Source organism: Gracilinanus agilis, chromosome X (assembly GCF_016433145.1).
Source record: "Gracilinanus agilis isolate LMUSP501 chromosome X, AgileGrace, whole genome shotgun sequence".
NCBI classification, from domain to species: domain Eukaryota; kingdom Metazoa; phylum Chordata; class Mammalia; order Didelphimorphia; family Didelphidae; genus Gracilinanus; species Gracilinanus agilis.
The window spans coordinates 60,071,012-60,084,545 of record NC_058136.1 but is presented as its reverse complement, the minus strand read 5'-3'; the positions used below and the strand labels follow the sequence as shown (position 1 = coordinate 60,084,545).

General features: G+C 53.5%; 1 protein-coding gene across 1 annotated transcript; it reads right to left on the bottom strand.

Moving 5' to 3' along the window:
- Positions 1-2,172: 2,172 nt before the first annotated feature.
- On the bottom strand, positions 2,173-7,272 carry BMP15 (bone morphogenetic protein 15). The gene is made up of 2 exons (XM_044682521.1): positions 6,960-7,272; positions 2,173-2,999 (listed from the first exon to the last, which is right to left on the bottom strand). Exons 1-2 carry the CDS (start codon positions 7,270-7,272, stop codon positions 2,173-2,175), a joined length of 1,140 nt encoding a protein of 379 aa, XP_044538456.1.
- Between the last annotated feature and the right edge of the window lie 6,262 nt (positions 7,273-13,534).

The window sequence follows — 13,534 nt, the reverse complement described above, 5'->3', positions numbered from 1 at the left end:
CGCCCCCTTGGGGCACAAACCCCCCACCCCCCCCCCCCCCCCGCTGGCTAGCATAGGCTAGGGTCTTATGAGACTTGCTTTCGCCACTGACTGTTTCATGGCTCAGAATATACTTGGGTCTTGATGAAGCCTACCCTACACCTAGTATTCCTGGAATTGCCTTTGTGTGACCTATGACCCCCCCCCACCCCACTCTGGGTTTTTTATGGCTACGGTGCCGTCCTGGGTGCTTCGTAAAAATTGCCCTCCTTTAGTTCAGCTGTCCCCACCCAGAGTTCCCCTGGGGAACCTCAGGATTGGGCTTCCCATGAGAAGAGTAGATAGGTTGTCATTCTTCTCTAGATCGCCAGAGATGGCAAAAGGGCCTCAGCTCTCCTGATAGCCACAGACAGTCCATAAATGTCACCCTCAATGAGTCCCATCTTTGGCCCAGGGACCTACATAGTTCCAAACCAAGAACACCCTAAGGTTCAACCCCCGCAAAATAAATTGGGGGTTTCTAGAGTCCCTCACAGCCCCCCGCCCCCAGCCTCGTGAGGCCCAGTTCTTTCTCATTTGTTCTCAACATGCCTGGTAGTAAGGGAGATCCATTATAAGTCAATGGCAAGGAATCTCCTTGAGGGCCGGGAACCTGTGCTTTTCACTGTGGTTGGATTGAGCCAAATTCGTTTAGATTTCAAATGGGGAAAAGGCCTCCACCTTTCCTGGGCCCCCAAAATGGAGGGAGAGGGATATGCATGGCCCAGATCCCCGGCTGATCCAGCTAAGGCCTAGACTCTCAAATCTAGCTAGAAGAACCCTTTGGAGAGGAGCGAATAGGAGAAACCGAGGCCTTTCCACTCCCCAACGACGACTCCCAACCCAAGAAAGTGCAACCTTTTTCTTTAGCAAAATACTTTATTTATTTATTTGGTCATTTATTAATGTATTAATTTATTAAATTATTAATTTATTTATTACAATGTAACCCCCCCCAATAGTTAAATATAGCACAAAAATAGAAAATTCCTATCATTCCTATCATTGATCCTTTGTCAGAAAGGACGGGCCGCTTGCTACAGCAGTGCCACTCTCCTCTCCGGTCAGTTGTATGAAGGAAGCCAGCCTCATTTCCAACCCAGCCCAAGTGGTGTCAAAACTTCCTTAAAAAAGTGTCAGGCCCACAGCTATGCCCCTTGTCCTTAGTCGAGTTTAAAATGAACAGCAAACCGTGAGTGCCTGCCTGCCCTCCACCCCTGGCACAGCACACTGGGGCCTCCCACCTTCCCCGAGAGTCGTGCCGCCTCCACCCTCGCCTCCCTCCCAACCACCAAGTGACACACACTCCAGCTGGTGGGCTGGTTTTCTTTGTACATAAAACGAGAAAACATTTAGTGAAGCTTTTTCTGTCCTAGACATTATTTTAAAAGAAGAACTCGGCCACGACTTCCTCTGAGGAAGGGATGCGAGCTCCTCGCTCCCTCTTCCTCACCAAACACACGTGGGCTGAAGAGAAACAAACCCTCCAGTCAATTCCAGGAATCCTCTCTCTCTGCCCACTTCCTTCTGCATCCTGGCTAACCGAGAGCGAGCCACGAGGGCCCAGGCGGCGGCAGCAGCAGCAGCAGCAGCAAGGGAACGACGGTGCTCCAAAAGGCCCAGCCAGGGTGGAAGAACAAATGGCAGTCTTAGCAGATACGGGAGCCGTGAGGGCCGAGAACCCCAGCTCCTTCCCTGGGAGGCTTAAAAGCACCCCCCCCCCACCAAAATCCAAATTCCGACAAGTCAAATGGCACTTTCCTACTAGACCTCAGGGCTGCTCTGCTTGGTCCCTGCTAGGGGAACCAGAGGCTCTAGACAGGAGAACGTGGGCCTTATTTAGACGGGTGTTAGGGCTATGGCTGCCAAAGAACAAACCGCCCACCTTCTGTCACACCAGTCCCAGAGATTCTCCTGGCGGGAGACGTGAAGAAGCAGGAGGCGGGGCCGCCGAGGAAGTAGTCTCCTAAGCCAGGAGGTGCTCAGGCAGATGTCAAGCTTGGGTTTGCTTTTGAAATCAGTGGTGGGGGGGAAAGTATGGTGAGCGTCGGAGGAAGAAAAACCGTGTCCAGCCGGGTGGGAGTGTGGGGATCCGTGAAAGGAGGTCAATATCACCACGGGGTGCCGACTAAGCTGGCCTCCTGGCTTCCGCGCTCACCTGCAGGTACAGGACTGAGCAATCATGTCTTCATATTCTTTGTAAAGGATGCTGCCGCTGGCCTCGACCAGCAGGACACTAATGGACGTGTACTTATAAGGGATGCACGAAGGGCGGGGGATGTTCCGGTCCACCAACTCGTTGATGAGGTTCTGAATGATAGCATGGTTGGGCGAGCAGAAGCCAGAGTGTAGCACCCGAGGGCAGGACCCCTTGCAGTAGTTAGGGCTGTACAGGTTTGGGGCAATGATCCAGTTTTCTACGCCCAGCTGGCGGAAACTAATCCGGAAAGGATGGAGAGAACACAGGGTCTCCTCCGGCGAAGGGCCAGGCACCTCGGATCTCATGGGGTCCACCTGACGGACTTGCCGGGCCAGCAAAAGGGGATCAGCTACCCCAGGATCCCCTGCCAGAGGTTCTTGTAGACCAGCTTGGGGCATGCTATTAAAAGTGTTGTTGAAATACAGAACCAGGAAAGCAGTGTCGGTAGCCAGTGCCTGCCTCCAGCCCAGGCCAAGCGCGGTCCTGTCTTGCTGTTCACACTTGACTTGAATGCGAAGGGTTCTCCTCCTCTCTTGAGGCCAGAATTGCTGCTGAATGTAATTGGTGATGTCCATCTCGGCCCAGGCCTCAGGCAGAGCAAACCCTGGGGAGCCTCCCCCCAGGAGGAGGGAGCTCTTGTGGGCCCAGGGTTCCACATGGCACGAGAGATGGGAGTGAGACAGGCGGAGGTGAGGACGGTAAGCAACTGCAGCTCTCACAAGCCGGTATCCCTCATGGTTTGGCTGGAGGGGGAAGTCTAGGGTTTGCACGTACCAGGGACCTGCATGGAGGAGGCAAGAGGAACGGGCAGTCAGCTTCTGACCTCCCAGAGAGTTTCCCCTTCCTAACCCACCTGATAAGGGATGGAGTTCAGGTGCCACTTTGTTACTTCCTAGCCCGGACAAGTCACGATCCCTCTAGACCTCAGTTTTTTCAGCTCTAAGAGGGTGAGAACATTAACTCAAAGTCCTCCAAGATCCCTCTGAGCTCCCACAGTTTTAGGACTGCATTTTTTAACCCCTCGCCTTCCATCTTAGAATCAATCCTGTGTATTGGTTCCAAGGCAGAAGAGCGGTGAGGGCTAGGCCATGGGGGTCAAGGGACTTGCCCAGGGTCACCCAGCTGGGAAGTGTCTGAGGCCAGATTGGAACTCAGGACCTCCCGTCTCTAGGCCTGGCTCTCCATCCACCGAGCTACCCCCAAGAACTGCATTTTCATCTCAGTTAAGATGGGTCTCATTAGCTATAGAACTAAACTGGGGTGTGGACCAGAAAGGAGGCTTAAGAAGCTAGACACGCAGGAAGAACTCGGAACTAACGGAGCCTCAGATTTTGAAAAACCCAGAGATGGGACGCCAATAGAACCTGCAGCAAGAAGATTCCTCAGAGGCTTTTTTCCCAGAAGCTGCCTGCCTAGAGGCTTCCTTCCAGTGACTCTCAGGAAGCTACGCCTACATGTTAGGTCCCGACTGTACGCAAAGGATGAATGAGGCCGGGTTCCTGTCCTCAAGATCTCCCAGAACTTGAAATAAGTGTAGTTCATGGGTCTGGGTGAACGGCTAGCACGATGCCTTTTCATGGAGGAGGATGGAAAGAGAGCAAGGAAGTCAGCTCGCCACCTCTCCCGAGTCAGAGACCTTCTCGGCCAAGAGGGCATCATCCTCACAGGGGTGTGCGAGAGAAAGATAGAGACACAGAGACGGTGAGGGAGAAAGAGAGAGGGAGACGATGGAGGGAGACGGTGACAGGGAGACACAGTTTATGTCACTGATTCCCCCCCCCTCCCCGAGCCTCATTTCCCTCTTGTAAAATGGAGACAAATCCCCCTGCAGACCTTTTAAGGGCAAGAGAAAAAGGTCCATTACTATGCTCTTCAGACTGACCCAAGAGCTTCTTTGCCACCACCAAGCGACTGTGGGATATCCCCAAACTCCAACACATGGAAATGTTCAGTCAGAAATGCCTGTCCCGTGGACGCTTGGTCTAATCCAGCCTTCCCATCCTTGGGAAAGGGCTACTCAGCCTCTGTGGTCCTCACCCTGAGGGCCAGTTGGCCATCTTTGTTTTCTTCCTACTCAAACGGCCTCCACCAACTTCTGGTCCTCCATCACCTCTCACCTGGCCTACTCGGAGGGCTTCTTAATTCATCCCAGGCCATTCTGTCAGCTGCCTCAATTGACTTCCCTTTTGAAGCCCAGAATCAGAAATCCCTAAGCTTTATCCCCAAACTGAAGAAGTTCCCGACTGTCTCGAGAACAAAATCCAAAGCCCTCCATTGGACTTTTGAAGCACCGGCTCCAGCCATCCCTTCCGGCCTTCTAGATTCTTCTTCTTCTTCATAGCCTCCAGGGTCTAGCCAAACGGCCCTACTTGGTGTTACTTGTGCCAGAGAGCTGCCATCCCTCCCTCCCTCCTCCCATGTCTTTGCACTGGTGGTCCCTCCCCTAGGGCCGAGATCCACTCCCTTCTTGCCTGCACCTCTTCCAATCCTTGGGTTCCTTCAAGGCCCAGTGCAAGTAGCACTCCTTACCTAAGGCCCGTTAGGGGCCCTCCCATATTCTATACAGTAGCATCACACATAGTAGGCACTTTGGGAATGCCTGTCGGTTGTTTATGATTGCCATGACCACAAAGTCCAAAGTCTGTTAGGGTTGGAAGGGCCCTGGGGTGGGGGGGGGCGGGTTGGTCATTCATTTGAGAAGTGGCTGGTCCTGGGATGGGAGGGGGACACCCACAGACCTAACCTGAGGCCAGCTTGCTCTCCCTCTCTGGAAGTGGTGAGTCACCTCCACTCCCAAGCATCTTCCTCCTCCTCCCAGGCTCCACCCTTCCTGTGCGGCTGCCCCCACCCCACGCACCCTCACTCCCTCCATTGCTCGGGCCGCCTCTCCTCAGGCTCCAGCCTAAAGCTTGTTTCAGACCAAGGACCTCCTTGGCAGCCTCTTCACAGCCTCCCTCGGATGAGGCAGTGCTAGGATGGGGAGCCCCTGGCAGACCGATTTCTCCACACCCTCTCCAGGGAGCCCAGGGCAAGAGGCCAACTTTCCACCAAGCCTGAGGCTATCCTGACACCAAGCGGCTGACCCAGGGGAAAGTCTGGACTGATAGAAGCTCAGAAGGCCCTCCACTGCCCCAGTGAGAACTGGGAGGAAGCCCAGGCAGGGCTCGGCCCAAGGCTTGCCGAGTGAGGCCCCGCCACCAGAGCTCGGAGGAACGAGGCGGACTGAGGGCCCCCTCCCTGCGCCTGCTGGGGTGTCTAGCACCGACAAGGCCGGAGGCCAGAGGGGAAATGCCATGAGTCCTTTCCCAGGTCGAGGCTTTCAGGCTTCCCAAGGTGCCTGCTGGCCTCCTTTCCAGCCTCCAGAGCAGGGGTCGGCAACGTATGGCTCTTTCTGCAGGAGCCACAAAGTCCATTTTTTCAGGCGCTGTTACAGGAGCGGCCTGTGAGCACTGCACGGCTCTCATGAAATTACATTTTAAAAAATGTGGCGTTTATGGCTCTCTCGGCCAAAAAGGTTGCCGACCCTCGCTCTAGAAGAAGACCAAGGCCAGTTCAAATCAGTTAGCTAGCCGACTCACTAACTGGCGGGGGCTGGCTGGCGGGTGAGTGGGTGGGGGGGTTCCAAGCACAGGTGCAACCGGCTTCCCGAGGCTCTTCCGAGTTCCTCCAGGTGGAAGGCAAGTCTCCCAGGGTCCCCGGGCCGAAGCTCATTGGCTTCGGTAAAACGAAGGCCTCCTGCCGTTTGAAATGGGAGCCCGGGGTCCGGAACCCCTACTCTGAAGCTTGACGCAACGAGTACCAATAGCAGGCAACTAGGAAACTGCAGACATGCTTTTGGCAATTATCAACCACACTGAGGGCAGAGGCAGCTGCTAGAGGCCCGCCCACGTGGGAGCTGGCTGGTGCCTAATAAATGTTGATTTGACGGCCATTTACAGACCCCTTCATGGGACCTTGGACAAGTCGTCTGTCTACTAGTCAGTGCCCAGGCATTTCTCTAGACCACTTACGTTCCCGAGCAGCTGTGGATCTGTAAGGGGAATGGAGGTTCCCTCTGCCTCTGAGATCAAGCGTCTAGACCAGAAGCTGAAGGCATTACTGTCTTCTCAGAACCGCTCCCAGCAACCATGTGTGATAAAATAGATGCGACAGACATTTTCCGCCCCATTTTACAGATGGGGAGACCGAGGCTCAGGGGGTGTAGGGGTTGGAAGTCCATCACATTGGCCATACTAGACTCCTGACTTTGAGGGAGCCTTTTAGCCTCGAGTTACTTGCTGGACACCCCTTCCCCCAAAAGCAAGTGTCGAAGGGCCTTTGGCTTGTGTTGCTGGATCCTGGGGGACAAGGGGGCCCCACTTAGACCAGAAGGAGGGAGGGGCCCTCTCCTCCCTGACCTCATCCTGGGCTTCCAGGAGCAGGGTGGGGCGCCTCAGCTGGGAAGTGGCAGAGCCGCCCTCTCTCCCTGCTGCAAAGAAAGGGATGACTCACATCTTGGCCCCAAGATGGAGGGGGGGGGTGGAGACAGGGAGGAAGGGAGGGCAGGTGTGGAGGCTGGCCACAACACATGGTTCCCCAACCAGAGCTGCCCCCCCAACCCCCATTCTCCTCAAAGGGAGCTGCAGCTGACCTCCCCAGCCTGGAGTGACTCAGTTTCCTCCTCTGAAAGATGAGGAGCTTCTCAGGTTCGAAGGCATCTGGGGTCTGACCCTCTCCCCCCCTGCTCCTCTGCCCCACTCACCCCGGGGGGGCAGTGCTCGGTGGCCCGCCGGCCTCACCAGCCTCACAGCATCGACTCGGAAGGTGCGGTTCTCCCGTGGGTGACCTTGCAGGTCGGCGCTCTGCCGGTATAGCTCCAGCATGTACTGCAGGGGGCGCCCTCGAGCCAGCTGCCTTGGGGGGGTCTTTGCGGGCACTTCTTGCAGCAGCGCCCTGAGCAGGGGCAGCTGCGTGGCCACCTGGGCAGGAGCTACAGCATCCTGGGCACTGGTACCCTTCAGGGAGCTCAGCTCCAGGGCAAAGAGCAGTGCCCACAGGAGCCAGTCTGCCCCCATGGCACCACGGCCACCCCTGGATAGAAAGAGGAAGGGAGGGATTTGAGGGCACGTGGGGACCTAGACTATCAGACAGCTGCCCTCAGGGAGACCTGCGGGGCCGGGGTTCAGGGGTGCATCAGCCCCGAGCAGCTCAGCTCAGCCCAGCCCAACCTAGGTGCCCTGGAGAGGGCCAAGAAGGAAGCCCCAGATGCCCTTCTCTCCCTTACCCTGCCTTACTCAGGTGAGTCCACTCCTGCCTCTTATGAGCCAACTAGAGGGGAGGGACTGTGGGTCGGAGGAGGCCCTTGGTTGGCTCCCCCTCCAGGAAGCCCCACCCTTCTTCCTGATGTCCAGCTGCTTTCCTAAAGAGGGGATCTGGATGAGAACTCCTTGGGGTGCAGGCTGGGGGTCAAAGAACAGCACACCCCAAACAAAAGAGGCCCCTACTCCCTCACTTCTCTGTAAAGGCTCTGGGCAGCGGAGATTTGGTAAGGGCAGTGCTGCCTAGGGGAAATGTCCTGGAGTCTCTACCCAAAGGCTGGCTTCTAGGCCTGCCTTTGTGCCTTCTTCCCTCTCTGGGCCTCAGTTTGCCCCTCAATCGGGCAAGTATTTGTCAAGGGGCTCCTTGATGCCAGGCTTGGTGCTGGGCACTGGAGACACAAAACCAGAAAGTAAAGAAGCCGTGCCCATGAAGAGCCGGAGTTCTCTCCGGGAAATGAGCCCTCCAGACTGCTTGGAGTCCAAGGAAACCTCAGGCTCAGACCTACTCTGTTTACTGGACTCTTTAGGCAGGAGCTGGACCTGCCCCATTGGCAGAACTGTTGTGCCCAATTCTTCACGACCCCATGGACGAGCGCACCAGGCCCTTCTGTTCTCCACTGTCCCCAGAACGGCCTCGCTCCGTCTCCTCCTCCTCCGTTAGCCTTCAGCCTCTCCCAACACGGGGAACGCTTTGCCAGTGAGTGCCGGCTTCTCATTAGGTGGCCGGAGTGTCTCCGCTTCAGCTGTGGCATCTGTCCTTGCAAAGAATAGTCTGAATGGATTTCTGGAGGTCGGAACTGATTCGGTCTCCCCGCTGGCCAAGGGGCTCTCCGAAGTCTTCCCCAGCGGCACCTCGCTGCCAGAGCGCTGATCCTGCGGCCCTCCGTTTTCCAGAGAGGCCAATCCTCACAGCCGCAGCTTTGGCTATGAGGTCCCGAGCTGGCAAGGTCACGCGCCGACCACATTGGCCACAGCAGCGAGCGCCTTTGCGTTTCAGGGCTGCAGTCGGCCTCGGTGGGGATCTTTGAGCCCAAGCATGTAAAATCTGACCCTGCTTCCATTTCTACTTCCTTTATTTGCCAGGCAGTGATGGGATCAGTTCCCAAGATCTTAGTTTTTTAGATAGAAAGCTTCAAGGCAGCTTTTACATTCTCTTCTTTCATGCCAATCAAGAGCTTCTCAATTCTCCTTTCCTTTCTGCTGGCAGACTGGTAGCGCCACCGTCCCCACATCTGAGATGGTTGATGTTTCTCCCAGCAGCCTTAATTCTGGCTTTTGATTTGTCCCACCTGGCATTCTGCGTGATGTCCTCTGGAGGGAAGTGAAATAAATCAGGGGACAACAGACAGCCTTGTCATACTCCTTTCAGAATCGCAAACCAACCACTCGTTCCATGGTGGGTTCTAACGGTTGCTTCTTGCCCCACATACAGGCTCCTCAGGAGACAAGTGAGACGGTCCAATACTCGACTTGCCCCGTTCCGTTGGGATCCACACAAAGGCTGGCACGTGAAATGAGCGGAAGCGTTCAGCCCTTTTTTAGGATTAGCAGAGAAACCGATCTTTTCCAGGCCGGTGGCCACGACCAACTTTTCCAAATTTGCTGGCATATTGAGCGCAGCACTTTAACAGCATTGTCTTTTAGGATTTGAACTAGCTCCGCTGGACTTCAGTCGCCTCCATAACCCTGACTGTTAGCACCGCTTCCAAAGGCATGCTCGACCTCATTCCCCGATTGCCTGGCTCGACATCAGTAACCACGCCACGGCGGTTCTTGGCGATGGGAAAATCTTTCTTGTAGTTTCATTTTTTAATCGTTTCTACTTCTGTTACATCTTTTGTCTTTGAGCGTGCCTGTTGGGAAACATTCCTTTGGCATCTCTGGTTTTCTTGTCTTTCCCATTCTGTTTTCTCCTATTTCTTTGCATTGCTCATTTAAGGAAACCTTCCCATCTCTCCTTGCTATTGGCTGACATTCCGCATTCACTAGGTTAGCTCTTTCCCTTTCATCTTCCTTCTTTCCTGGGCTGTTTGTAAAGCCTCATCAGATGGCCATTTGGCTTTCTTGCTCTTCTTTTTCTTGGAGATGTTTTGTTGCTGCCTCCTCTACTGTATGGTGAACCTCTGTCTAGACTTCTTCAGGCACTCTAGCCACCAGATCTAATCCCTTAAACCTATTCATCACTTCCACTTCATATTCATAAGGGATGTTGTTTAGGCCAAACCTAGATGGTCAGATGGCTTGGCCTACTTTCTTCGATTTCAGTCTGAATGTTATAATGAGAGACTCATGAGCAGAGCCACGGTCAGTTCCAGGTCTTGTTTCAACTGACCGAATAGAGCTTCTCCACCTTTGGCTGCAAAGGGTAGAATCAATCAGATTTCAATATTGACCCTCAGGGGACGCCCGTGTGCACAGTGGCCTTTTGGCTTGTCGAAAAACAGTGTTTGCTTGTTCTGGCCTGAGAGTTATCCTGCCAAAACTCCACTAGTCTCTGTCCTGCTTCACTTTGTGCTCCGAGGCCAAACTTGCCCGGTAGGCCAGTCCTCTTTTGACTGCCCCCTTTATCATTCCAACCCCCTGTGACGAAGGTGACGGCTTTTGGGGGGTGATTTCTAGAAGACGTTGCAGATCTTCATAGAACTGAGCAACTTTGGCCTCTTCGGCATCAGTGCCTAGAGCAGCAGTGGCGAAGGTTTTCAAGTTCATGTGCCCAAACTGCAACTTCAAGCTGCCTGTGAACTCCCTCATCCCTGACCCCAGAGAGCGGAGGGAGGAAGTGCTCACTTTGGGCAGTCGGACAGAGGAGGGGCATGCAAAAATGTCCTCAGGCCCCAGGAAGGGGGGAATGGAGCAGTTCCCCCAGCGCCGGCTCTGCACGCGTGCCACAGCTTTGCCAATGCTGGTCTAGAGCAGAGATGTGCATTACTGTGATGTTGAATGGGCTGCCTTGGATTTGAACAGACATCATTCTGTCCTTTTTGAGATCACAGCCCAGCCCAGTGCTGCTTTTCTCACCTTTTTATTGATTCTGAGGGCTACTGCCCCCAGTAGTAGATGGAGTGATGGCCTGAACTAAATTCACCAGTTCTCATCCATCTGAGCTTACTGACACTCAAGATGTCAATGTTTAGTCTTTCCATGTCCTATTTGACCATGTGCAGCTTACTTTGGTCTGCAGATCTTACATCCCAGGTCCCTATGCCATATTTTTTTAATCTTTAAAATTTTTATTTTGAATATTTTCCCATAGTTACATATTTCGTGTTCTTTCCCTCTCCTCAAACCCTCCCACCCCACTTAGCCGATGCACAATTCCACTGGGTTTTACATGTATCATTGATCAAGACCTAATTCCAAATTATTGATAGTTGGATTAAAGTTATTGTTTAGTGTCTTCATCCTCAATAATATCCCCATCAGCCCCTGTGTTCAAGCAGTTCTTTTTCTTCTATGTTTCTCCTCCCACAGTTCTTCCTCTGGATGTGGCTACTTTTCTTTCTCATAAGTCCCTCAGCCTTGCTCTGGATCCTTGCATTGCTGCTAGTAGAGAAGTCCATTATGGTCGATTGTACCACAGTGCATCAGTCTCTGTGTACAATGTTCTTCGGGTTCTGCTCCTTTCATTCTGCATCCATTCCTGGAGGTCTTCCCAGTTCACGTGGAATTCCTCCAGTTCTTTATTCCTTTGAGCACAATAGTATTCCATCACCAATAGATACCACAGTTTGTTCAGCCATTCCCCAATTGAAGGGCAGACCCTCATTTTCTAGTTTTTTGACACCACAAAAAGCACGGCTATAAATATTTTTGTACAAGTCTGTTTATCTATGATCTCTTTGGGGGTACAAACCCAGCAGTGCTATGGCTGGATCAGAGGGCAGGCAGTCTTTTAACGTCCTTTGGGCATGGTTCCAAATTGCCATCCAGAATGGTTGGATCAGTTCACAACTCCACCAGCAATGCCATATTGATCTTGACAGCATCAAACTTTCCTTTCTTCACTAGACCCATCCATGGCTGAGCTTCCTCTCACAGCTTTGGCCCAGCCGCTTCATTCTTTCTGGAGCATCTTGTAGTTTTCCTCTGCTCTTCCCCAGTAGCGCTGGCCACTACCTGAAGGAGCATCTCCCGATGGCATTTCTTGGATCATTTTAATACTGCCCATGGAGTTCTCTGAGCAAAGGCACTGGAGCGCTCTGCTGTTTCCTTCTCCGGCGGGCCAATCCTCTTTTGTCAGAGCTCCCTGCTAGGGCCTGGCCATCCCGGGCAACCCTTTGTGGACGGCATAGCTCAGAATTTCGGTGAGCCACACAAGCTCCTCCTCCACGACAAGGCGGTGACTCAGGAGGGGTCCCTCTGAGATCATTCCCAGTTTATCCTGCTTATAACTTGTTTGTGGGTGGTTCTTTGCATGCTGTCTCCCTCATTAGGCGGTGAGCTCCCTGAGGGAAGGGACTCTCTTCTGTCAGTGCTTACTGGGGTGCCTGGCATAGTAGGTGCTAAACAAACAGCTGGTTAATGACCCATGGCCTGACTGTGCTCCCAGCAGGGGGCGCTACACACCTTCTGACCTCAGAACTCTTCCTGGCAAAGGGCCTGCTCCCCATTGCAGTTCTGAGGGGAAACATGGCCTGTTTTATAGAAGATTTCATCTCGGAGTGGTGCATTGTCTTGTCTACTAGCATCATAGAGTTAGCAGCTGTCAGAGGCCTGGTTTGAACCCTCATTGTGCTGACTGCAATTCTAGGTCTCTATCCACTGCGCCACACTGCTGCCTGCTTTTTATCACATCTTAGTGCACCTGAATTGTTTTTTATGGAGTATAGCTTTGCGCAATGGCTTTTGCTGTTGTCATTCAGCTGTTTCAGTCGTTTCTGAGTCTCCGTGACCCCATTTGGGGGATTCTCGGCAAAGATACTGGAAAGGTTTGCCATTTCCTTCTCCAACCCATTTCACAGATAAGGAAACTAAGATCAGCAGACATAAGCGACTTGCCTAGGGGCACATAGCCAGGAAGCGTCTGACTTCTGGCCTGGTGTTCTAGCCACTGCTCCACCTAGCTGCCCCTATGGCAGACACTTCTAGTGATGGGTATTTGTCGTCCTGAGCACAGCTCAGGTGCAAGAAAACTCCTTCTTTGTGGAGAAGCAGAGGCTTTAGAATGGAAGGGACCCGGCTACTTCCTGCCGTGGGCACTGGCTCCCTCGTGGGACAGTGCTTGTGGAGAAGCCCAGCTAACCAGCCTGGGACCCATGGCACTTTGCCCAGGGGGCCGACAGCTTGGGGGGGCATGCTTTTCTCCCATTGTGCTCCCCCCCAAACTCCCAGGTGCTGCCACACTCTGCTGTGGTGGGCTGAGGGACACGGTTGTCCTTGTGAATAGGTAAGATCCCAGGGGGGGCCTACCAGAGCTCTGCCTGGATTGCCTGAATTCTAGGCCTGCCTTTGATTTCTTGGCCCCTTTCCTGTCCTGCTCCAGATCTCCCACTGAAAACTGATCTGGAACCTACCGGCCGGGCCCTGGTTCCTGCTTTCCCAGTTTTCCCCATGTGCATTTCTATTCTTTGGCCTTCCTTCATTGAACATGGCCTCGGCCCCTCTCTTCCCCATAGGCACCGAACTCCAGGTGCGACAAGGTTCCAGAAGCTGGGCCCTCACTGGCTAGGTCTGGGCCCTTAGAGGGTTCCTCTGCCTGGTGATTCTTTAACACTTTGAGATCATCTAGTTCTTTACCATCCCCCACCCCACTCTGTTTCCAGATGAGTAACGATTTTCCCAATTTAGAATTTCCCACAATCTTCCAGGCCTATTTTATTTCCTGTGTCATTGGATAATTCACACCCATTTCCCAGAAATGTTTGGCCAATCTCTCCATCGCTTTATAAAGGGCAGCCACTGCGTGCTTTGTTGGGGCCTCGTTTGGAGAGGCCCAGGCCCCCGCGGGTCCGTGGCCAAGGCAATAAGTAATTGGTGCGCCCTCCACCTGCTGTCAGATTTCCTCTATACTCATGGGAAG

Excerpts from the sequence above, each read along its gene's own strand:
- BMP15 (XM_044682521.1), bottom strand. The coding sequence starts at position 7,272 with ATGGGGGCAGACTGGCTCCTGTGGGCACTGCTCTTTGCCCTGGAGCTG. Across the intron at positions 3,000-6,959 it reads CCGAGCACTGCCCCCCCGGG|GTCCCTGGTACGTGCAAACC; the intron begins GTGAGTGGGGCA and ends TCCTCCATGCAG.